A 24,486-nucleotide genomic window follows, 5' to 3' on the forward strand; every position below is an offset into this window, starting at 1 on the left:
CAGCCTCCACCCGGCATGCTTTAAATATTACTCAATCCTGCACTGCATCACGTCAGGACCACAACCTACACTCCTCTGCAAATTCTTGCTGTTGGCAATGTCAACCCAGCATCCAGCCTCAGTGCTGTGCAATGGCGAGAGCTTGTTTCGGTCTTTTTGCATCTGCAAGCCTTTTCCATCCATCTGCAAGTTCTGGCAAGCACAATCAGCACGCCCCCTTTACAGGTCTCTTGTTCAGCCAGCATTCCAGCCTGGGAGTGCTGAGTCTCCACAGATCAGCCTCTGTTTTTGATGGTGGCCGTAAATTTGCTCCCTCCCAGGCTACCAATGTTTTCTCGGAACTGCACACAAGAATTCAAGACTCTTCAAGGTAAAGGCCAATTTTTTTTTTAGCAGTTCTGAAATCCTCTGATCCTTGCCCATGTTGGGTTATGTGTTTTGGTGAATTTTGGTTGACTTTGGCTTTTCATGTCACTCCTTTCATAGTTTATCCCGAGCAACTGAAATGGTTAGTCAGCTGTTTAGTGATCAAATGTTGTTGGAATAATTTCTGCTAGTAGGCCTATCACAAACCCTTTTGAGGCTCCATTTAATTCTGTTGATGCGAGCATTGAGCTGAATTAAGTGGAATTAAGTAGAGTCCGTGGTACCAAGCTTGAATTCTCAGCCCAGTCACTCCACCTGTTCATGTTGTGCTTGGCAATCAATTTTTGGAAGATGATCACTTTTTGGCACAACACCAGCACCTCCCCCTTTAATCCACTCGGGTTGATTGCTTTGGGCAGCAGGTATTCATGTTCATCCAGAGATAAATCTGTAGCAATTTAATGTAAATGATTGCATTTTCCCCCTCCTCAGCTTCCTTCATGTAAGCTACGCAGTGCTTGGAGGAAGTCATTCAAAAGTATGCACATTCAAAGTTAGTTTTCCCATGAATTATGTCTCGACCCTGTGCGCAGAAGGTGATATTTTAATCCTCCCTTCAGCTCAGTCTTCAGTTTGGCAGTAGTCCATATCTTCCAGAGAAGCTACCAACTTGAAAGAGGAGCATTTGACTCAAGTCACTTTGCTATTCCAAAAGAAAAAATTTAAAAAAACGATGCATATTTACAAGCATATCGCATAGTATACTCATAGAGAAATCTAGTCACAGTTACAAAAGTGCAAAAATATCTATTTTAGATTGTTGAGGCAAGCTGGAGACCAACAGGAGAGGCATTTTCTCTGTGTGCAGAAGTGGACTCACCACACATTAGAATAGTTAACTGTGAGCGCACAATATCCTCAGCATGTTTTGCGATTTTTAGTAGTGCCATGGTTTAAGTCTAGCTACACAGCTGATACACTACCTATTTTTAGTTTCAAAAAGACACGAGGGTTAGAGTTCCCAAAGTCTGACCTGCAGAGGTTCACCCGCTCAGTGTCCTCCTCAGTAATGCTGGTTACCACATTTGCTGCAGAAGCACAAAACTACTCACTACGAATAATTAACTGAACTGGCACTACAATAACTTACTGTGTGTAAGTGTCCTTTTTTTAACCTTTTTATTACCAAATTACATGAATTTGTGTATCTCATAGTCAAAGTATATCAGTAGAACTCAGGCGAGGGGGCACAGTGACTACTATAACAGTCATTACACTTAAAATATTTGGTGGTAAGGCAGAGGTTTAGCAGGGTGCAAATCTGATCGGGATAAAGTTGGTTCTGGTCATTTTCTGACACTCTCACCTTCCTTGGTTACAGACATACAAGTGAAGAGTGAGGTGACATCAAAAGACACTATGGTTCCACCTGGAGCCAGTTTAAGTTTCAATGCTGCTGAAGGCAGTTGAGTTTTGAATGTGATGAGGAGTGTTTCCCACAAGTGGAACTAAGATGGTAAGGTGTTTAGCAGTTTGACAGGCGTCTAAGTTTATATTGCTGGCAATAGGTCTGAGTGTAACTAATTTGTGAATCTATAGAAGTCCATATATGCAGGTTGTAGCATCCCTGGGGATATCTGTGTAGGTGGTCGTATGTAAAGTGGTTGATGGCCTTTTCTGTTTCTAGTAGGTGCATTTGTGGTCTTGCCTCGAGACATTGTGTTGCTGTCACGGAGGAGTGTGGCTGTTTTGGTGTGATAACTATTGCGTTGATAATGATGCAGCACCTCCAACTGTCAAGTGGCCTTATTGTCGATAGTTATTGCTGATTTGTTGCAGTATCGGTAGCTGTTATGGCAATATGTCAAAATTGAGACTTTTGCTTAGAACATTTGGTGAGGACTCCATCTGGGTACGTTCTTCACCAATTTATGGTCCAGATATAACCCCATTAAAATGTTTTTGCTGGTGTTCTTTGGAATTTCTGAAGTTGTCATTCTTCACCTTTGAAATGATGTTCCAACTGTGTCTTGTCCATAAAGGTTGAAAATTCCTCTGAAATGGAAGAAGGTAGAAACATTGTCACTCAGTGCAGGTTCTGGTTGATCTTGACCTCAAGGTTAAGATTAGAGGTCAAGTTTTTTTTTTTTGGAAATCCTAAGCAATGATTCAACAACAGTGTAAACTAGGATTTTCAAATTGATAGCATAGATGCATCTACTAAGGAGGAGACAGGAGACAGGCCAGTACACCAGGAGACGTGGAGGAGGCTGTAGGAGGGCAACAACCCAGCAGCAGGACTGCTACCTCCTAATGCAGGACAATGCTAGACCTCATGTGGCTGGAGTGTGTCAGCAGTTCCTGCAAGATGTAGGCATTGAAGCTATGGACTGGCCCGTCCATTCCCCAGACCTGAATCCGATTGAGCACATCTGGGACATCATGTCTCGCTCCATCCACCAATGTCACGTTGCACCACAGACTGTCCAGGAGTTGGCGGATGCTTTAGTCCAGGTCTGGGAGGAGATCCCTCAGGAGACCATCCGCCACCTCATCAGGAGCATGCCCAGGCATTGTAGGGAGGTCATACAGGCAGGTGGAGGCCACACGCAATACTGAGCCTCATTTTGACTTGTTTTAAGGACATTACATCAAAGTTGGATCAGCCTTTAGTGTGTTTTTCCACTTTAATTTTGTGTGTGATTCCAAATCCAGGCCTCCATTGGTTAATAAATTTGATTTCCATTGATGATTTTTGTGTTGTTTTGTTGTCAGCACATTCAACTTTGTACAGAACAAAGTATTCAATGAGAATATTTCTTTCATTCAGAGCTAGGATGTGTTATTTGAGTGTTCCCTTTATTTTTTTGAGCAGTGTATTTAACTAGTAACTGAGGTAAATAGTCAGGGGCTTGTCCATTTAAAGCTCTAATCTTAAACTGAATTCTAAAAGTAACCGGAAGCCAAGAACAGAATAGGAGTAATGTGTGTTCGTTTGCTAGAGCAAGGTAAGAGTCTAGCAGCTGCATTTTGTATCACCTGAAGCCGGGATACAGATGATTTATTTAAGCCGGTAAAGAGGGCATTACAGTAGTCTAAGCGTGATGACACAAATGCATGGACAACCTTTTCCAGATCAGAGGGGGAAACTAGGGTTCTTAGTTTAGAAATATTCTGAAGATGAAAAAAACAGGAGCGTGCAATAGATCTTACATGTGAGTCAAATCCCAAGGAGGACTCAAATAATACTCCGAGATTACGAACTGCAGTCTTTGCAGGTGAACAAAAGGAAGCAGTCGCCTGGGTGATACTAGGATAAATATCAGGAGGAGCTATGATCAAAGTCTCGGTCTTATCAGGATTTAATAATACAAGAGAGTTGCTAGAGAGCCAAGCACTGATCTGGGATAGACAGTCAACCAGATAGATAACCTATCTAATTGGTGAGGTTTAAAAGACAAGTACAGTTGGATGTCATCAGCATAAAAATGGTAAGAAATCCCAGAAAAGGACTGAATGATACTTGCTAGCGGACGAACATATATTGAAAACAGTAAAGGACCCAATATGGAGCCTTGGGGCACCCCACAGGGTAGGGATGCCGCACTAGAGCAGAATGTACCCGCCTTAACGGTAAACGTTCTTCCAAGCAAATAGGAGGAGAACCAATCTAAAGCTGTGCCAGAGATACCAGCCCAGGTTTTTAGCCTATTTATAAGAATACGATGGTCAACGGTTTCGAAAGCAGCACTGAGGTCAAGCAACACAAGGACAGAGCAAAGTCCTGCATCGGATGCCATCAAGAGATCATTATAGACCTTCAAAAGAGCAGTCTCAATATAATGCTGCTTCTGAAAACCGGATTGAAGAGGATCAAAAAATTTTAATGTATATAAGTAAGGTCTTAATTGATTCTCAACAACATTTTCTAAAAGTTTACTAATAAAAGGTAATTTTGAAATAGGCCGATAATTGGTGGGAGAACTGGAATCGAGATTAGGATTTTTAAGCAGAGGAGTCACTTCTGCGTGCTTAAAATAAGAGGGAACACAACCATGCCTCAATGAACTGTTAATGATAGATACAAGTGAGGGACCAATATTTGCAAACGAACCAATAAGAACTGAAGGTGGTACAATTTCTGATGAAGGTGATGACGGTTTCATCTTACCCATTATACTAGACAGGTCATCCAACGTAATTGAGGAAAAGGAGGTAAATGACATGGGGCATTGAAAGTCATTATCGAAAGAGGAAGAGCTAGCAGAAAAAACAGATTTTAAGCCCAATACGTTGTTTACAAAATACTTTAGTGATAAGCAATTGGTACACTGTTAACTGTGTTAATAATTCTGCTGCCTTTACTGTGTGCCTCACTTTAAAGCATGAATAAACTTGGGGCACGGTGCCCAGATAAGGGACTAGAAAGAAATGGTGTTCCATATACCTCCCAATTTCAGGTCACCCAGCCCAAAGCCCCACAAGGCCAAGCCCATAGGACTCATCATAATTATTTTAAGAATAAGACACCCATAAACCATTGCGAATCTAGTGACTTGCATTGAGTTTTGGATGCTCTTGTTCTTATGTCTGTAGTTAATGTAATATACTGCTCAAAAAAATTTAAGGAAAATTAAAGGAGCACCTTGCCCTTCTGAGGCATCCTTCAATTCCTAGTAGTAAAGAATGCATATGTTGCATGATGTCCTCACACAGTTTGTCCATGACCCCTGAAGGAAGACCAAGCTCAGTTCCTCCTGGAAGGAATAATAATGCATTATAACTGCAGGCACATCATTTTTTTTCAGTGGTCATCAGTTCATGAAGGTGTTGATAAATGTTTGCAGCTTCGGATCCCTCTGTTTTTCTGAGGGAATAACCCATAGTCTATCCACTAACACTGTTGACAACTTTTGTCTCCATTTCTTTGTGTCTTTGGTGAACATCAAGTACATATGCTCTGCTTAATGTATCTGCCAGAACCATGTCATGTCCTGAAACAGAAGTCACAGTAAGGGGCATATTTCTGCAACCTAAGGAACATTCTTTGCAGTCAATTGGTTACATTCACTAATGGTTTTATGGTAATAATCTCAAGTGGCTTGTGGTCACTCTATACTGTAACTGGCCTGAGATATGTATACTTATGAAATTTCTCCATGCAGGATATTCCTTTTCAATTCAATTCAATTCAATTCAACTTTATTTATATAGCGCCAAATCACAACAAACAGTCGCCTCAAGGCAACTTCACATCATATACAGATCAATATCTGATTTTTTAAAAACAAGGACATTACATGTAGGCTTTAAATTTCTAGTTTATCAGCTGTCACTGAGCAGTCCTCACCTTTAAATCTAACATCTCTGCTTCCTCTTTCTTATATCTTTCTCCAGCTCTGAGTGAACTTCTCTCTCATTCTGGGAAACAGCAGCTGGACCTTTAGCTAGCAGATACACTGTGTGACAAACTGCACACAAACACTTTGTGTGTTTGCTGATATTTTTTGAGCTGATAGCAATGTTGCATCTAAAATTACCTGCCACAACATGTTAGTCCATTTATGGACACATGTTTATGGACTAACATGTTGTTACTCCATTTATGTTCCTCTCCTGTACCGCAACTACAACTTTTGGACATCTGCACTTATTCCAGTCCACTGTAACCCCTGAGTACAGCGCTATAAATGATACATAAATTATATGGTTTTGCCTCTTTCATCATTTCATGTATGCGATAAGCCCTGGTGATGGAGGCTACTCAAGTAGGATTGACTTTTTTGTGTTATTGTTTCTTCATTTAGTCTCAGATCAGTTTGGTGTTTGAAGGCACCGTGACCAGAAATAAAAACTTCGCTCAGATGTGTTAAACCTAAAGCAGCAAACCTGCTTTTAAAATGTAAGGAGTAGAAAGTACAGATATTTGTGTAAAATGTAGGCAGTAAAAGTAAAAAGTTTTCAGCAAAATAAATACTCAAGTACAGATTCCTAAAAAATCTACATAAGTACAGTAACAAAATATTTGTACTTTGTTACGACCCAGCCCTGAGCATCATACTGCAAGGTCAGCTCCTCCTCTGGACTGTAATACTTTAGCATGGGTACTTGTGTTATTTTATCTTTTAATCTTGTGAAAGCCTCCTCAGTCCTAAAATCTCACATCATCTGACAGGTGTTTGTAAAACTTTGAAAGATAGCTCACCATCCCAAGTAGAGGGGTTTTACAGTTCTTGCCCCCCGGTTCCTGGGATTTCTCGGTTCTCTCTTTCTCTTTCCTTAACTTTGCATTTTCCCATGGGCTTCAACTGTGACTTGTTATACACCAGGCCTTTATCTGTGTGCTAAAACTGCGTATCTGGGCTGAGCAGATTTACCAGCATGACACTGCAGGTTGTTCCACAATCTATCTGAAATTTCATCAGCTTATTCCCAATCAACAGTCCGGCAAACAACTGTTTTGACTTTCTTCCATTCTATTTATGGCTTCTACTTCCTTGTTTTCTTTAATTGCTGTTTCATCTGTGACTGTCATGTCCTCACATGAGTCTGATTCACAATCTGGGGTGGCTGTGGCTCAGGAGGTAGAACAGGTCACCTACCACTCAGAAGGTTGGTGGTTCAATTCCTGGCTGCTCCACGCTGCATGCCAAAGTATACTTGGGCAAAATACTGAACTCCAAGTTGCTCTCTGATACAAGCGTTGGCGTATGACTGCACATGAAAGGTAGACAGTAAGTGCTTAGCTGCATATGGAAGTGCTTGTATGAATGCGTGTGAATATAAAGTGTTGCATAAGCACTTTGAGTGCTCTGTTAAAGTAGAAAAGCGTTATATAAGAACTGGTCCATTTAACCTCTGCCACAGTATTCGCAGGTCTTTTGTTTTCTGATTTGCTTCTGCAGGTATTTTTTTTTCTCCACATTTCTTACAGCTTTTCCCAAAAGCTGGACATTTTGTCTTTCATGGAGTTTTCCACAGAACTTTCAATATATCACATTGTGCCTCTTTTTTCTTGTTATGTGTTTGAGAGAATGGATTTCATCCACACCTCGTCCAACAATAGTTCTGTTGTGTTCATGGGAAATCTCCATAGCTCTGCATATTTGCAAATATTTATCTAGTGTTAAGCTGTCCTCTCTGAGGAGCCTTTCTCTCCTGATTTCTGATCAAAGAGTCTCTTAGCTCACCAAAGTTGCATGTACTGGCTAACATCTTCAAGTCTGTGACATATTTATCAACAGTCTCTTCCAAGCCCCGGTTTCTTACAAAAATCTGTATTTTTCTACAGTCTCGTTAACTTTGGGAGTGCAGTGTTCATCCAATTTCTTTATAATTGTGCTTACTTTCTAACTCACTGAATCACTATCACTCATCAGGGTGTAGCAGAGCTCTCTACCACTATTGTCGAGAAGGTAGTAGAACAGTTAGACTTTGGAAGGCGCATTGGCATCTGGCATGGCAAGTTCTGTGTAGTGTGAACTCCTCTTTCCAAGACTTTGCAAGATTGCTGGAGTCTGCACTTGCCAGTAGAACTGCTCTGGGATATTATGTTTCGGTCCATCCGACAACACCAGGCTGAACATGAGACTGTTCAGGAACTCAGTGATACCCTGGTCCAGATCTGGGAGGAGTTCCCCAGGATACCACTTGTCATGTTATTAGGAGCATGCCTCAAAATTGTGAGGCATGTATATAAGCACGTGGGGGCCATACAAACTACTAAGTACCATTTTGAGTTGCTGCAATGAAATTTTGGTAAAATGTTCTAGCCTGCTGCATTTTTTTTTTTTTTCATTTTGATTTTTGGGGTGTCTTTGAATTCAGACCTCTGTAAGTTGATATTTTCATTTCCATTAGATGGTGTTGCATCCTTTCATTGCTAACACATTACCCAGTCCATATCAGTATAGAGATCCAGCATGATTTTTTTTAAAACAGATGTTTTCAAAAAGTTTATTTTAATTCTGAGCAGTATAGTGTAATTTTGAGTGTTTTTATTAAAGCAAAGTTCTTATTATATGGATTTTTGGTTTGTACAGGATTATATAAACCATCATTTCACAATCTTGTAAGTCTACTTTGGAAGTTTACAACATTATAGCTCATAATCAAAATCCCAGTACAGAATATGAATGAGATTATTACTTCTGGCCTGACAAAATATGTGTCTACTGTAACAACAAATCAAAGCACATGATTCTGTGTGGCTTAACTATTTAAAGACCCCCCACCACCATCGCCAACACCACCCTCTATTTAGCATAGTTTATTTGAATGTTATGTCATAATGAATTGCTATTTTAATTGTGGTGCTTTGCTTTTAATGACAATTTATATTGGAATAATCTGCCTTTGTTAGTATAGCGCAGTATATTTGTTGCTGCAGATTTTTTAACATTAATGTTTAAAAGACAAAGACGACTGAAATTAATGCCCCAAGATGTGATATAATATTGCTGTTAACTAAAACAAACAAAAAATATAATAATTCAGGGTAATTTTAAAAATAAATGCAGGATAATCAGTCATTCATTACATGCTATTTAAGACTTGCTTTAGGTGACTTTATCTGGTTACATTCATTCTTTCAATTTTGGGCTTCCTGATGCAGCTGAACTTGACATTGTTGATGAAATTGACACAGCAGTAGAGGAAAACATTTTTGTTGAGCTGTTGGAGGCCAATCCAGACTCATGCCTGACAGTGCATGACAGCATTTCAGATTAAGGTTGGTGTCAAACAGTGTGTGTGTGTGTGTGTGTGTGTGTGTGTGTGTGTGTGTGTGTGTGTGTGTGTGTGTGTGTGTGAAAAGCAAAATTAAGATTCTCACCAGTCATAGCAGTCATTACAAACTCACTCTTTATCAAAGACAATTGTGTTAATTTGCCCCTTCCCAGATTTTTATCTTTCACAGTTCTGCTGTTTTTTTTGACATTCCTCTGAACTTTCACACTTAGTCTGTACAGATATGTTGTGGTACTTTATGTTTTTTCCATGCTTTGTGCACAAGATCATTGTGCAAATCAATTTTCAACATTTTCCAATTACAAAAGATTTTTTAACTAGTGTAAATGAAAGGGATTATTTTCAAAGTGGTGATGGAGAATTCTCAGTCATTTCAGGTAAATTTTCCCAGTTTCAAAGATATTACAGAAGTGTCATGCAGAGCCCTGAGGCTGATCCATTTTGATAACAATGGATCAGATCAATGGCTTAAAGAAACTATTAAAGATATTTGTGCTACAATTACTGCCAAATGTTATGGTAGTGATTTCAGCACGTTAGTGATTTTGGAAAAATTTGCTAGTGGACCACTCACCCCAACGTAACCCTGTAAGATCTAAATTGGAAAAATGTCTTGAGAATTATAAAAACCCATTTGTGAGCTTTAATAAGTATTAAAGCTCACAAAGGGGTAAACAAAATTCCCAGTGTTTACATTTTTCTGCCACAATTCTTATAAACTGCCTGGCCAAAAAAAAAGTCGCCACCAAAAAAGAAAGGTCACACACTAATATTTAGTTGGACCGCCTTCAGCTTTGTTTTCAGCATGCATTCGCTGTGACATTGTTTTGATAAGCTTTTGCAATGTCACAAAATTTATTTCCATCCAGTGTTGCATTAATTTTTCAACAGGATCTTGCAGTGATGATGGCAGATTCTGACCACTGCCCAAAGCCTTCTCCAACACATCCCAAAGATTCTCAGTGGGGTTGAGGTCTGGACTCTGTTGTGGCCAATCCATATGTGAAAATGATGTCTCATGCTCCCAGAACCACTCTTTCACAATGAATGAGCCCGATGAATCCTGGCATTGTCATCTTGGAATATACCTGTGCCATTAGGGCTTCATCAACTGCACCAAAGAATAAAACAATTAAATGTGGATTGTTAAACATTAGGTCTCTCTCTTCCAAGTCCCTGTTAGTAAATGATTTAATAATTGATCAACGTATTGATTTATTCTGCCTTACAGAAACCTGGTTACAGCAGGATGAATATGTTAGTTTAAATGAATCAACACCCCCGAGTCACAGTAACTGTCAGAATGCTTGAAGCACAGGTCGAGGAGGAGGATTAGCTGCAATCTTCAATTCCAGCTTATTAATTAATCAAAGACCCAGACAAAGTTTTCATTCTTTTGAAAGCCTGACTCTTAGTCTTGTCCATCCTAATTGGGAAAATCAAAAACCTGATTTATTTGTTACTGTCTATCGTCCACCTGGTCCTTACTCAGAGTTTCTGTCTGATTTCTCAGACTTTTTATCTGATTTAGTGCTCAGTTCAGATAAAATAATTATAGTGGGTGATTTTAACATCCATGTAGATGCTGAGAATGACAGCCTCAACACTGCATTTAATCTATTGTTAGATTCAATTGGCTTCTCTCAAAATGTAAAGGAGCCCACCCACCACTTTAATCATACTCTGGATCTTGTCCTAACATATGGCATAGAAACTGAAGACTTAACAGTATTCCCTGAAAGCCCCCTCCTGTCTGATCATTTCTTAGTAACATTTACATTTACTTTAATGGATTACACAGCAGTGGGGAATAAGTTTTATTACAGTAGAAGTCTTTCTGAAAGTGCTGTAACTAAGTTTAAGCATCTAATTCCTTCATTATTATGCTCTTCAGTGCCAACACAGTGCAGAGCAGCTACCTAAACTCTGCTCCCAGTGAGGTCGATTATCTCGTCAATAATTTTACATCCTTACTGCGTACGACTTTGGATACTGTGGCTCCTCTGAAAAGGAAAGCCTCAAATCAGAAGTGCCTGACTCCGTGGTATAATTCACAAACACACAGCTTAAAGCAGATAACCCGTAAGCTGGAGAGGGAATAGCGTCTCACTAAATTAGAAGATGCTCATTTAGCCTGGAAAAAGAGTTTGTTACTCTATAAAAAAAAGCCCTCCATAAAGCTAGGACATCTTACTATTCATCATTAATTGAAGAAAATAAGAACAACCCCAGGTTTGTTTTCAGCACTGTAGCCAGGCTGACAAAGAGTCAGAGCTCTGTAGAGCCGAGTATTCCTTTCACTTTAACTAGTAGTGACTTCATGGATTTCTTTACAAATAAAATTTTAGACATTCGAGAAAAAATTATTCATAACCATCTCAAAGATTTATCTTCATGTTCGGCTGCTTTCAGCACTGCTGGTATTTGTTTAGACTCTTTTGCTCCAGTTGGTCTTTCAGAGTTAACTTCAATAGTTACTTCCTCCAAACCAGCAACATGTTTATTAGATCCCATTCCTACTAGACTGTTCAAAGAAGTCTTTCCAATTATTGATGCTTGGATCTTAAAAATGATCAATCAGTCTTTATTAGTTGGCTATGTACCACAGACCTTCAGGGTGGCTGTAATTAAACCTCTACTTAAAAAGCCATCACTGACCCAGCTATCTTGGCTAATTATAGGCCAATCTCCAACCTTTCTTTTCTCTTAAAGATCCTTGAAAGAGTAGTTGTAAAACAGCTAACTGATCATCTGCAGAGGAACGGTTTATTTGAAGAGTTTCAGTCAGGTTTCAGAATTCATCACAGTACAGAAACAGCATTAGTGAAGGTTACAAATGATCTTCTTACAGCCTCTGACAGTGGACTCATCTCTGTGCTTGTCCTGTTGGACCTCAGTGCAGCTTTGATACTGTTGACCATAACATTTTATTACAGAGATTAGAGCATACTATAGGTATTAAAGGTACTGCACTGCAGTGGTTTGAATCATATTTATAATAGACTCCAATTTGTTCATGTAAATGGGGAGTCTTCTTCACACACTAAGGTTAATTATGGCGTTCCACATGGTTCTGCGCTAGGACCAATTCTATTTACATTATACATGCTTCCCTTAGGCAGTATTATTAGAAAGCATTGCATCAATTTTCATTGTTATGCAGATGATACTCAGCTTTATCGATCCATGAAGCCAGATGACACACATCAATTAGTTAAACTGCAGGAATGTCTTAAAGACATTAAGGCCAGGATGACCTATAGCAGAAAAAACTGAAATTCTTGTGCTCGGCCCCACAAATCTTAGAAACATGGTGTCAAACCAGATACTTACTCTGGATGGCATTACTTTGGCCTCCAGTAACACTGTGAGAAATCTTGGAGTCATTTTTGACCAGGATTTGTCCTTCAATGCACATATTAAACAAATATGTAGGACTGCTCTTTTGATCTGTGCCATATTTCTAAAATTAGAAACATCCTTTCTCAGAGTGATGCTGAAAAGCTAATTCATGCATTTATTACTTCTAGGCTGGACTATTGTAATTCATTATTATCAGGCTGTCCTAAAAGCTCCCTGAAAAGCCTTCAGCTGATCCAAAATGCTGCAGCTAGAGTACTGACAGGGACTAGAAAGACAGAGCAGATTTCTCCCATATTGGCTTCTCTTCATTGGCTCCCTGTTAAATCTAGAATAAAATTTAAAATCCTTCTCCTTACATACAAGGTCTTGAATAATCAGGCCCCATCTTATCTCAAAGACCTCATAGTCCCATATCACCCCAATAGAGCACTTCGCTCTGAGACTGCTGGCTTACTTGTGGTTCTTAGGATACTTAAGAGTAGAATGGGAGGCAGAGCCTTCAGCTTTCAGGCCCCTCTTCTGTGGAACCAGCTTCAAGCTTGAAATCAGGAGACAGACACCCTCTCTATTTTTAAGATTAGGCTTAAAACTTTCCTTTATGGTAAAGTGTATCATTAGACCTGAAACAGGTAACCCTGAACCCTCCCTTAGTTTTGCTGCAATGGGTCTAGGATGCTGGGGGGGGGGTTCCCATGAAGCACTGTTTCGTTTCATTCACCTTATTTACTTTGTTTATTCTTCACTCTGTATTTAATCATTAATTGTTATTAATCTCTGTCTCTCTCCTCTCAGCAGATGACCCCCCCCCTCCCTGAGCCTGGTTCTGCTGGAGGTTTCTTCCTGTTAAAGGGAGTTTTTCCTTCCCACTATCACCAAGTGCTGCTCATAGGGGGTCGTTTTGACTGCTGGCTTTTCTCTGTATTATTGTAGGGTCTTTACCCACAATACAAAGTGCCTCAAGGGGACTGTTTGTTGTGATTTGGCGCTATATAAAACTGAAATTAAAAAAATTGAATTGAACGGAATGTCTGCAATGTTGCCTTCTAGTAGTGGAATCCCCTCAGTTCTGACTGCATTCCATCTCTTTATTACCATCTGACTACAGTTCTCCAGTCCGAACGACATTCCAGTGTCACTGCTGTAGACCCTAGTGGTGGTGTAAATTAGTGAATCAATGTCTCTTGGCATTCAGCTTGATGTCGTCCATGTAGTGAAGGTGGCTGATGTTTGCTCCATTCCGTAGTTGGTATCAATAGCCAGTCTTGTTGACAATCTGGCTGAAGGGGTTCAGGCCTATGCAGAACAGTAGTGGCCTGGGATAGGTGGGATTTACCAAGGAGCATCTCCTTGGTAAATCCCGCACTTGATGGTAACTTGTGCACATGGTTTGCAGTTGGCCTCCAGTGTTGTTCTCCACATCCCCATTGAATTCCTTATGAAGGTTCTTGGGGCCCTGTTGATCTTATACAGATCTAGGCATTCCAGAGGCACTGAGTCACAGGCTTTCTTATAATCAATCCCAGCGGTGCACAGGTTGGTCAGTCTGGTCTTACAGTATCGGGTGCTCTATCTACCAGTAGCTGGTCTTTTGCTCTTCTGGTGGTACTATCAATTCCTATCCCATGTATTGAGTCATGTGCCTGCTCATCTTAGCTTAGAAGCCCAACAGGAACTTCCATGTTATGCTGAAGCAGGTTATTGGCCTGTAGTTCTTGGTTGGGTCCTTGGGGATCAGGACTGTCTGGCCTTTGTACTGCCAGGCACCCATGGAGTACAGTCAATTTCAACCAGTAGGTGTGAATCATGTCAGGGCCTGGTGCTGTCCAGCTCTTCATATGTGAGACTCTTTCTTGAATTACTGCCACTGTGATGGTTTCTGGAGCCTTTTCAGGGAGGTTTCTGTGGTCTGCTCTAAGATCCACTAGCCACTGAGCATTGTTGTTGTGTGTCGCATCCTTCTCCCGTATGCTTTTTCGGTATTGCTCCATCTCCAGCCTTGATTGGGGACTGTTCTCATATTGTTCCCCTGTCACTGAGAGTATACCTTGGATGGTTCAGTACAGAACATCTAGTTTATTCTCCTGACTTCTGTCTCTCTGGTATACCTCTTCAAGCAGTTAGCCAAGGCTGTGAGTCTTTGCCTGGCAGTTTCTAAGGCCTCAGGTATGGACAGTTTGTTGTACTTCTTAAGCACCTCTTTCTTCATCACACCTTCCTGCAGCTCTGATAGCTGGCTAACTTCCCAACGTACTGCCTTGACCCCCACGTCTCTCTCTAGTTATATAGAAGACAAGGGCCTGCTCTCCTGTAGGCCCACCACGCACAGGAGGCATTGTAGGCTTCCGGTGCAATATGTGTCAGAAGCTGTCCAAGTGTGGATGCCCTGATGAAATGGTTCCCAGCTATCAGGCTGGATAGGCTGGCTATCAGGACGTGAAATGTCAAGTATCTCCTGGAGAAGAAGCCTGAGCTCGTGTGTGAGGTTGAGAGATACCCGCTAGATATAGTCGGGCTCACCTGGGTTCTGGGACCAGTCTTCTGGAGAGGGGCTGGACTCTGTTCCAGTCTGGAGTTACCCTTGGTGAGAGGTGGTGAGCTGGGATGGGTATTCTTGTATCCCCACTTGTATCTTGCTGCCTGTAGATTGGAGTTTTCACTGATGGATGAGAGGGTTGCTTCCCTGCAACTTTGGGTGGGGGAACGGGTCGTGACTGTTGTCTGTGCTTACGTGCCAAATGACAATTCAGAGTACCCAGCCTTCTTGGGATTGCTAGGCGAGGTGCTCCATCTGGTGACTCCATCATCCCTCGGGGAGACTTCACTACTCATGTGGCCAATGACAGTGAGATCTGGAGGGGCGTGACTGTAATCGTGATGCCTGGGGATGGGGAACTGAGGGGGATCACACACCTCAGCCTCCTTGGGAAGGTATATGCCAGGGTATTGGAAAGGAGGGTCCGCCTGCTAGTCAAACCTCAGATCAAAGAGGATGGATAAGCTAGAGGAGGTGGCTGGGGGAGAGAGAGGTCTGGGTTTCTCTGCTTAGGCTGCATATCTATCGATAGATAGATAGATAGATAGATATACAGATAGATAGACAGATAGATAGATAGATGTGCAATAAATAAATAATTAGCATGGATTTTGAAAAATGGTAAAAATCCCTGTCTTGTCACACTCTAGTCTGCAACAAAAGTAGAGAATATCAGTATTAACATTTTTTGCACATAAAAATAGAGAAAGCATTAAACATGTAGGACTTAAAACTGTTATTAGAGGAAAATGCAAACATGCTTGATCATAATTTGCAGGGTACATTCATATATCAAATAAACAACAATTTATATTTGATGATTACAAACAAAATCTGTGTACTTCATCACTAGGACTAACTGTGTTTCATTAAAACAAATTCATATAAAATTATATTACGTACCTGAAAATAATATTTTGTTATACAAGTAAAGCTAGTTTTTCCATTTAATTGTGCCTGACCAGGGTACTTTCCATTCCAGGTCAAGGCAGCCTTTCAACCAATCAACATTTGACCTACTGTATGCATAGCATCACCTCTTAGGGGCTGTTGGAGTTTTGAAGGGCTGCACACAAGTGCATCTCCATAGCCTCCAAATTTCACTTAAGCCTTCTTTCTGCATAAGCAAAAAGCTACTCAAACAGATAAAAATAATTTTAAAATAGCCTTCAGCCTCATAATAAGGTGCAAACACATTAAACCAGGCAGCTGACTGTGGATCTATATAAATCTACTTTACATGATCCCTTGGACAAACAAACCCTAATATAACACTGTAACATTTTAATGCTTAACTGATTTTAACCTTACCCTTCCCTGTCTTCTGTATCGTTTACATCACTTGTCACATAGTGACTTATTTGCAAGCACATTTGCTGATATTACTATATGTTTCTATGACAATAATGACTTGCTTAAACAGGAATAAACAAATAAATATTTTAACAAATATCATTAATGTGCAAAGATATTGGGATAAAAAGCACATTTGAAATGTAAAAAATATTGTAATTTAATGTTTTTGTTCTCATTGTAAAACATCATGCAATTCGTTAAACTGTTTTCAGTAGGTTTTAACACGCAGTATTCATACAGCACCCATGTAGTCATACACATGTAGATTCTTCTGAGTATTTCTGCTTACAAGACAGTGAGATAGAAAAGCCTGTTTGTTTCTGTGTGTGTGTTTGTTTCTGTGTGTGTGTGTGTGTGTGTGTGTGTGTGTGTGTGTGTGTGTGTGTGTGTGTGTGTGTGTGTGTGTGTGTCTCATGGAACATGTCACCCAGTGTAGCTCATGTGTGTTTTTTTGAACAGCACTGTAGGTCAAAGGCATAAAGGAACATGATATTTACTGTATGTCAGGCTGTTCCATATGCACACAGACTGAGTTAATGTAATACACTAAAAATATAAATTGTTACCAGATGTTCAGTACTTAGGCTAGACCATCAGAACAGAAGAAACACTGCTAATCAAACCATTGTACGCTGGTTTAATTGGTCCTGCAGCTAAGGCCTGCTGGCAGACACAAGTATTGCAGTTTTCCATGCTGGTGTATATTGTTTAAAAAAAAATACATAAGAATAATCTGTGTGGACAGATCTCTGTCCTGTTTCTAGACATCCAGAAAAATTATGTTTATTACATTTGTGACAACATGAAGTTGTGGGAACATTATTTCCCCAATTCTTCATCACATTCCATCACAAATATTTTTTTTGACATCAGTGTGAAAATTACCTTCTTTTGGAAGTGCAAAAGCATGACATTACCGTCTACTCAAGTGCTTTCTGTTTTAGAACTCTGGCTAATTAGATGGGTGATAGGAGTGACACTGACGGGCATTATAAAAGCTACATTATCACTACTCTTCAGTTCCTGGTACCTCCACCCAGTGCCCTTTTCTGTTCAAAGTTGCCATTGCCATCAGAGGAATTATTTAAGATAAAAGATGAAGAAGATGAATATTATCATTAGGACCTTTTATGACATGTGCCCCCCCCCAGCCTCTTTTCTCCATCTGTGCCACTCGCGCTGCCTCTCTTTCTCTGTCTCCCAGCGGGGAGTAAAAGGCAAGGAGAGAGAAAGGAAGAATAGAAAACTGAGTGAGCGCTGTCAATAGCAGTGAGTGCACTGCTAATCTGGCTACACTACAAAGGTTAGCAGATCTGACTGTTAATAGTGTCTTGTGGGTAGGAGGGGGAGGGGGGAGGAGACATGGAGGTGAGGTGGTGTAGGGAGGGGGGCGGTCGCTTTGAGAGAAAGAGATACTTTGATATTTCGGAATGTTAGAAGGGTGAATGTGGAGAACTGGAGGTTGGGGATCTAATTACCGGGCCATAATTGGGGGCTGGGGAATAGGTTGCCGTCCTCTCAACTCGCTGCAGATCAATTATGTTAAGAGAACATCTGTAAGTAGAGCTTAATGAGGTCCATTAGAGCAACATGCGCTGCCTTCCCTAACGGTGCTTGTCAGCTTCTTGGATGAGCTGGAGTGTGCTGCTGACTGGGGACCTGGTGGAGGGGCTTAAATAGGAGAGGAGGCTCGGCTGTGCGCCGCTTTTCCCTGTCAGAGAACCAGAGACACACAGAGATACAAGCAGGGGAGGGAGAAGAAGCAAGGGGGAGAGGGACGCCCTGTGAGAAAGGTCCGGGACCCCGCAGAGCAGCGGGGGGAGCAGAATTTAGGGTGATTTGACAGCCCGACAATTGTTATCGAACTATAGAACTTGTGTCGCTAAGTTTTCTTTAGAAAAGCAGTTGACCGAGCTCCCAGAAAGTTACCTTCTGGACATTTTGATTCAGAGAGAAGACACAAACCGCGGCAGTGTTTGTTCTGGGCGTCCCGGCTGTAGCTACTCCAAGGTACGTGTTCAGTGCGCTGTGTTTGTCAGTGAAAGCTTTCCGCAGAGCGACGGCTGCGCGTAAAGTCAAGAGACTGCATAGAAACAGAGCAGGTTCGCTTCCTGTCTTCACCCTGTGCTCAACAGTCTTGTATTTAAACGAAGTCTCCGCTCTCCAGGCTGCGCCGGGTTTTGGTGCAGGTTATTTTGCGTCTTCATTAGCGGCAGATGGCTGGGGTCATATCAGCATATAACAGGAGTCCCCTCTCTCCGTTTTTGCGTAAAGGGAGGAGGAGGATATGGAAGTGCATGTTTCCGTCGGATGAGAAGACCCGATCAGCTCGCCGCTCCCCCCACTCTCCACATGCACTCCTGCGTTCTGTCTTCATCTTATATTCATACGGAGAATGAATAATTGGCTGAACACAGCAAGTGAAAGGAGGGTAGAAGGGCACCGGGAGAGGGGCGGCAGCCTCACACACACTACACACTCTGCAGCAAATTGCATGATTACCAAGATAGGCCTCCTTGAAATATTTCAATCCATGACAAAAGCTAATTACTGGCAGGTAATACCCTGTCAGCTTTAATGCATCTCATCACTCATAATGGCGCGGAGAGCATTTTATGACCCATCTCATTATCGCTGCATTTTTGGCTGGAGCCGCATGCCAACTATTGACTTGCGTCTCCTCCTTCCCCGCCTTCCACTCTCTTCATCTGTCTATCATCATATTTAAGGGAATAACTTGCACTTGTCAGGCGATGTGTTTACACACCTGTGTGGTGTGTATGTAATAGGGAGCAGTGAGGTGGTGGGGAGGGAGGTATGGGGTCACCACATGCGGGCCTCATCACGGCCGCGACTAAACTGGGTCGCTAATCGATGCATGAATTGACGCAAAAACTGGAGAACGTCGGTCCTTTAATTAGAGGTATGATTTTTATGAAGAGACGATAATCAGAGCTGTCAGAGACCTCACTTTGTAATTAGAGAATGTCACGAAAGAGAATCACTGACCTTGGCGAAGCCATCTTCGATCATATACAGCCGTGAGATCTGCGTGTTCTTTATATGCACTTTAGACCTTTGTGTTTTCTCACACTGGCCTGTTAGAACTTCAATGAAGGAAGGAGGCCTTGATACCTAAAGTACACGTGTGAAAGTCTGTACTTTTTTAAACATACATTTTGAAATGTCATTATTCGGAACTCCTTGTTAAGGTGTAAATGTAAGACTGTAGGCTAAACCATCAGTCAGGCCGCATGTGTGAAATAAATACGTGATTTAAATGTGGTCACGATGCGAGCAGCTGCTTCTGTAGCTCTTGGGGAGCTGCTGATTTGGCAGTCTTGCTGTTAAACTCCACACTGAATACGGCGAAGTGAAGACCGGCTGTCAGAAGTGAAGCGGGTTTTTGGTCAGCGTCCCTCTGAAAGCAGCGGCATCTTGGCCTTCAGTACATCAGACTCAAACTTCAAACCACTCTTACACATCTTAACACTTTTACTAATGCAGGCCATAAGGAGCGTCTGCGTCTGCGTCTCCGCGGCTCCCAGATCGAAGAAAAGTGGGCGTTCCGGGGACGCGCACTCGAGGCATGTTTTTTCTTCATAGCCGAGCGGCTGCAAATAAGTGAATGATCGTATCGTGGCGATGTGATGTCTGCCTAGTGAGAGGACTGGAGTTGAGAGATAAAGCTTGGCTTCCCCTTCTCTCGCCACTCAGTCGCTGATGCGTGGGTACATCGGCCAGAGACCCGCACACTCCCTGCAGATTCCACGGCGGGCGGATAAACACCTGTAGATAGCTGGTTACATGCAAAGCAGTCGCTGTGGTGCATGTGGATCTCACTGTTTACATCTTCGAGATCAATGCGTTGTGACCTGCGATGTCAGTTTTTTGAACTTTTTTCTGCGCAGAGGGAATCTGCTGTTTGAGTTCAGGCTTCGGGTTAAACTTGTTGAGAAAGGTGAGTGAGCAGGGAAGGAAGAAGCGTTCCTCATTTGGCACATTTGAAGTTTGAAGCATCCATCTGTGGTGGAGCTCATTAAACAAAGGTGACATAAAGGTGACAGTGTGATGAAAACAAAGCTGTGTAAATGTAGGTAAGATGACAGCGTTCTGGAGGAGCATGCTTACTGTTGGTGCCGCTGCTGGGAGAGATGACCGGGGGGAGCCGTCCTGTGTAGCCCGTGCTCTGCCTGGTGGCGCGTCAAAGTGCTGATTAGCGAAGCAGCGTGCAGCGGGAGCCGCTGTGATGAGGTTGCCAGTAGGATTAGATGGTAGCTGTGTCGTGGAGGGGAAGCATCTCTTTGTCGTCCTGTCATTTGCTGCCTGCCTCTTTCTGCGCAGCCAGCTCCGATAAACGTGCTCCCACACGCTGTGTGACGCCCGACGGGAGCAAACAGCTCGCTCTTGCTCATACGCCTGCGTTTTGTTAGCCGGTGTTTTCTCCTTGTTTTCATTTCACTCTGGTCGCCGTGCTGGATTGTTCCCTCTCTAACAAAGCCTGATCTCAGTCTGCCTGCAGACAGCTGATCTCCGGTCCAGGCGGCTCCGGGTTGCATGGTGGTGCTTCGGCTGCTCCAGCGGCTCAACAAATGCAGAAAAGGGAGAAAAGTTTCGGTAAGACGCTTTCTTTGGCTTCGGGCTGTATGAACGGTACGTTTTATGTGTGTTTAGTGTTCTGCGACGACAACTTAGAGCATCTCTGCGTCGAAGGCGACGTGTTCAGATCTGACCTGCTTTTGCATGAAATGATCCATTATCTAACTTCTGTTATTTCATCGAGAGATCTCATCAATACATTAGAGAGATGTGCGTTTTGTTAGTGATTATACAGCAGATGGGTGCCTGAGTTCACACGGTGCCGTTACATGTGTTTGTGAAAGCTACACTGTTAAATCCGCTATTGGCCTCTACCGAGAGCGCGCTGCCATGGCAACAGTAATTAAACTAATAGGGTGAAAATGTGAGCATCTCTTCCGATCAGCTGGGACTGAAATACCATTCTTTTCTCCGGTCCATCATCATCCTCCGTTCGCTCGGGGCTCAGATGATGATACATGATGATGCCGAAGACGCGCAGTAGCAGCAGACTGGAAACCCACAACGAGAGAAGGGAAAAGAGAAAGGGAGGATACGAGCCAGCGAGCAAATAAAACAGATATGATTAGGGCTCCGAGCAGCTGTGATTTCCCTTTCTTTGTGGGAAATGAAGCTTTTGTGAAGCACTTCCCCGAAAGAGCGAAGTGGCCAAATTCCTGCCGTGCTTCTCCCCCTCTCTACCGAGTTGATTGCACAGTAAAAGGGGAGTCGAAACTCTTGCTTCTTTAGGTTTGGTAATGAGTCGCGGGGACTTTGTTGTGTTAACGAGGCCGGACGGATCTGAACAGGCGCGGGAGAGCAGCCGGAGAGCAGCCATGCGCCCCGTTCTCTAAATCCAGCCAATTAACAAATCAGCGGTCCCAGCACACTGGAACAAATGAGCAGAGCTGCCTACCGCACTGAAACCTGTTTGACGGCGTCTTTGCAAATGACTCAATGCGAAAAATATGAAACTTCTGAGAATTTGTTGGACATCAAGAGAACGGATATTTGTTTGTAGTAAGAGGTTTTTATGATTATTAAAACATTTCATTCAGATCAGCTCGGTTCAGTTTCAGCCTCTTTCACAGCATTAAAGAGCGCAGGAGGTACTGGGTTCTTCATCCCAGTAAACATCAGGTTAAAGTTAGTCTTATCTGGGTAGTACATACTGTTCAGTCTGCACTTACAACCAAGCTGACACACAGCAACGATAATAAGATGTTATTAACTGAAATGGCACAACTTTCAAGTTTGTGGAGTGTAATGAAGCCTCGGGTTCCAGAGAAGAGACTACAGCAGGGCTGGTCAGCAGTCATGAAAAGATTAGTCAACTGATGGTTTAACAGCCGCCACACGCTGGAAGATTGAATATTTTAAAATGACCAGAGGTGAAAGTATTCCTAAAATTCTATAGTGTGTGTGTGTGTGTGTGTGTGTGTGTGTGTGTGTGTGTGTGTGTGTGTGTGTGTGTGTGTGGTAAAGTGGGACAAAGGGGAGTGGGACTGTGCCACTCCTCAGAGAATGGCAGTAGAATACTAATTCCAGCCTCATGCAAAAAACTCAGTGACCCCCACCTTCTCAGCCTCAGCGGGCCAACAAAGGCTTTCCACAGTTAGCTCAGGCCAAACAATATGGCCCACTGCAAACCTCCTGCCTGTAACCACGCCCCTTTAAACTAAGAGCTGCAGGAGAAGTGTCCAGGCAGAGATGGGAAACTATGGCTTTGTGTCTGTGTGGGGTTATTGTCAGTTTCACAGCACTTAAGCAGCGCATGTCATTTCCTCAGGATTGTTGTTTAGACCTTTTTAGATATTATCAAATATAGGTCAAAGATTTATGGTAAGGTCAGATGAGTGGAGGGTTTCTGAAACTCATTTCCATACAAACTGGAGTGCAAAAAAGTGTGTTTTTATTTTTTTCATCAAACAAAGCTCTACATCCTGCTCTCCGACCAGTGTGCTAATCAGTGTTTCAGTCTTTGAATTATGCACAGCTCATCTTTACTGGAGATAAATGTAATAGTTGTATGTAAACTGCTACGTAGTTCCATAGTAAGAAGTGTTTGTATTTCACAGACGTAAACCACATTCTGGCTCTACTCTCAGCTGCCCCGTTATTCACAGAGGGCAGCCATAGTAGGTTGTGCCGCATGTTTGATTTGGCAGATTTTTTACACCCTTCCTGATGATGGGATTTATGTCTCCTCCTGGGAACAAACCGGGATCTTTCTCTTGCTGGGCAAATGCGTAAACCTATGGAGCTCTTGTTATAAATGTTCCCATTTATGGAGGTGTCTGTGGCTCAGGAGGTAGAGCAGATCATCTACTAATTGGAAAGTTGGTAGTTCAAACCCTGGCTGCTCCTGCCTGCATGATAAAGTATCCTTGGGTACTATACTGAGTTCCTCCCAATGTGTCAATCCGAGTCTGAATGTTAAATAGAAAGCACTTGGATGTTGACGTATTTAAAAACGTGCTTGTGTGAATAAAGATATGTTGTAAAAAAGCACTTTGAGTGCTCATGTAGAGTAGAAGAACCAGTCTGTTTACCATCTCATATAAAGGAAGGCAAAAGGCCATGAGACATGAATTTTCATCACCATTCACAATTAAAAAAATCAGGAGCTCTGAGCAGCCCCGTTTCCTTCATGCTTCACTGCACAAACATGTCACACAAGGCTGAGGAGCACGTTAAAAACAAGGCAGAGTTTTGCTTTCCTGGATTTCTTGTCGATTAAACAAAAGATCTTTTAGCTGCCATACAGGCTAAACACGCACGACACTACAGGTCTGATCGTTCAGTTCAATCTGTTCATTTAATGTCTTTCTGTGGTCCTTTATGCGTTAAGATGCATTACTGTTTGGTCAGTGTTTAAAGCATTCCTTTATGCTTCTCGCAGGTATACAAATGCTTTCCGTCCAGCCGGACACCAAGCCAAAAGGCTGTGCCGGCTGCAATCGGAAGATCAAGGACCGCTACCTGCTGAAGGCCCTCGATAAGTACTGGCACGAGGACTGCCTCAAGTGTGCCTGCTGTGATTGCAGGCTGGGTGAGGTGGGATCCACTCTGTACACCAAAGCCAACCTCATCCTGTGCCGGAGAGACTACCTACGGTAAGAGAGACCGCCGACCTTTACAGTGTCCATCAGCAAACACGGCACACCTAATGTTAAACGCAAAATTACAGCTTTCAGTTTGTATTTTGTTGTTATCTTTTTGATGTGATGTCTGATAGATAATTTTCTAAGCGAGCATTTGGAAGTGTGATAGGAGCGGGATCCAGTTTTGTGTTTCTAGTAGCTTTCAGGTTCTTTGTATCAGAATAATCAGGTCAGTCTGATGAGATTTATAATTCATTATTTACATGCAGGACCTAAGTTTGTGTTTTATAATCCAATATTATGAGCATCATAATTAATAAAGGCAAAAAGAATTAAAGTGCAACAGGAAACATTGACTCATGAACAGCTTTTACTTCACTTTCAATGTAGAAGCATCACAGCATCATAAAAAGACTTTTGAATCCACATTAGCAGTAA

General features: G+C 42.1%; 1 protein-coding gene across 4 annotated transcripts in view; it reads left to right on the plus strand.

Moving 5' to 3' along the window:
• Positions 1-328: 328 nt before the first annotated feature.
• lmo3 (LIM domain only 3) overlaps positions 329-24,486 on the plus strand; it is a 76,709-nt gene continuing 52,551 nt past the window's right edge. Inside the window, exons 1-3 of one of the 4 annotated variants that reach the window (XM_030725322.1) lie at positions 329-370; positions 20,878-20,983; positions 23,847-24,060. In XM_030725322.1, coding sequence (XP_030581182.1) covers positions 20,959-20,983; positions 23,847-24,060 — 239 coding nt within the window. In that variant the 5' untranslated portion in view covers positions 329-370; positions 20,878-20,958. Of the gene's footprint in view, positions 371-18,087; positions 18,377-20,004; positions 20,328-20,877; positions 20,984-23,846; positions 24,061-24,486 lie in introns of those variants that run through there. The other 3 variants (XM_030725323.1, XM_030725324.1, XM_030725321.1) reach the window with 3 other exon arrangements.

Source organism: Archocentrus centrarchus, unplaced genomic scaffold (genome assembly GCF_007364275.1).
Source record: "Archocentrus centrarchus isolate MPI-CPG fArcCen1 unplaced genomic scaffold, fArcCen1 scaffold_52_ctg1, whole genome shotgun sequence".
NCBI lineage: Eukaryota > Metazoa > Chordata > Actinopteri > Cichliformes > Cichlidae > Archocentrus > Archocentrus centrarchus.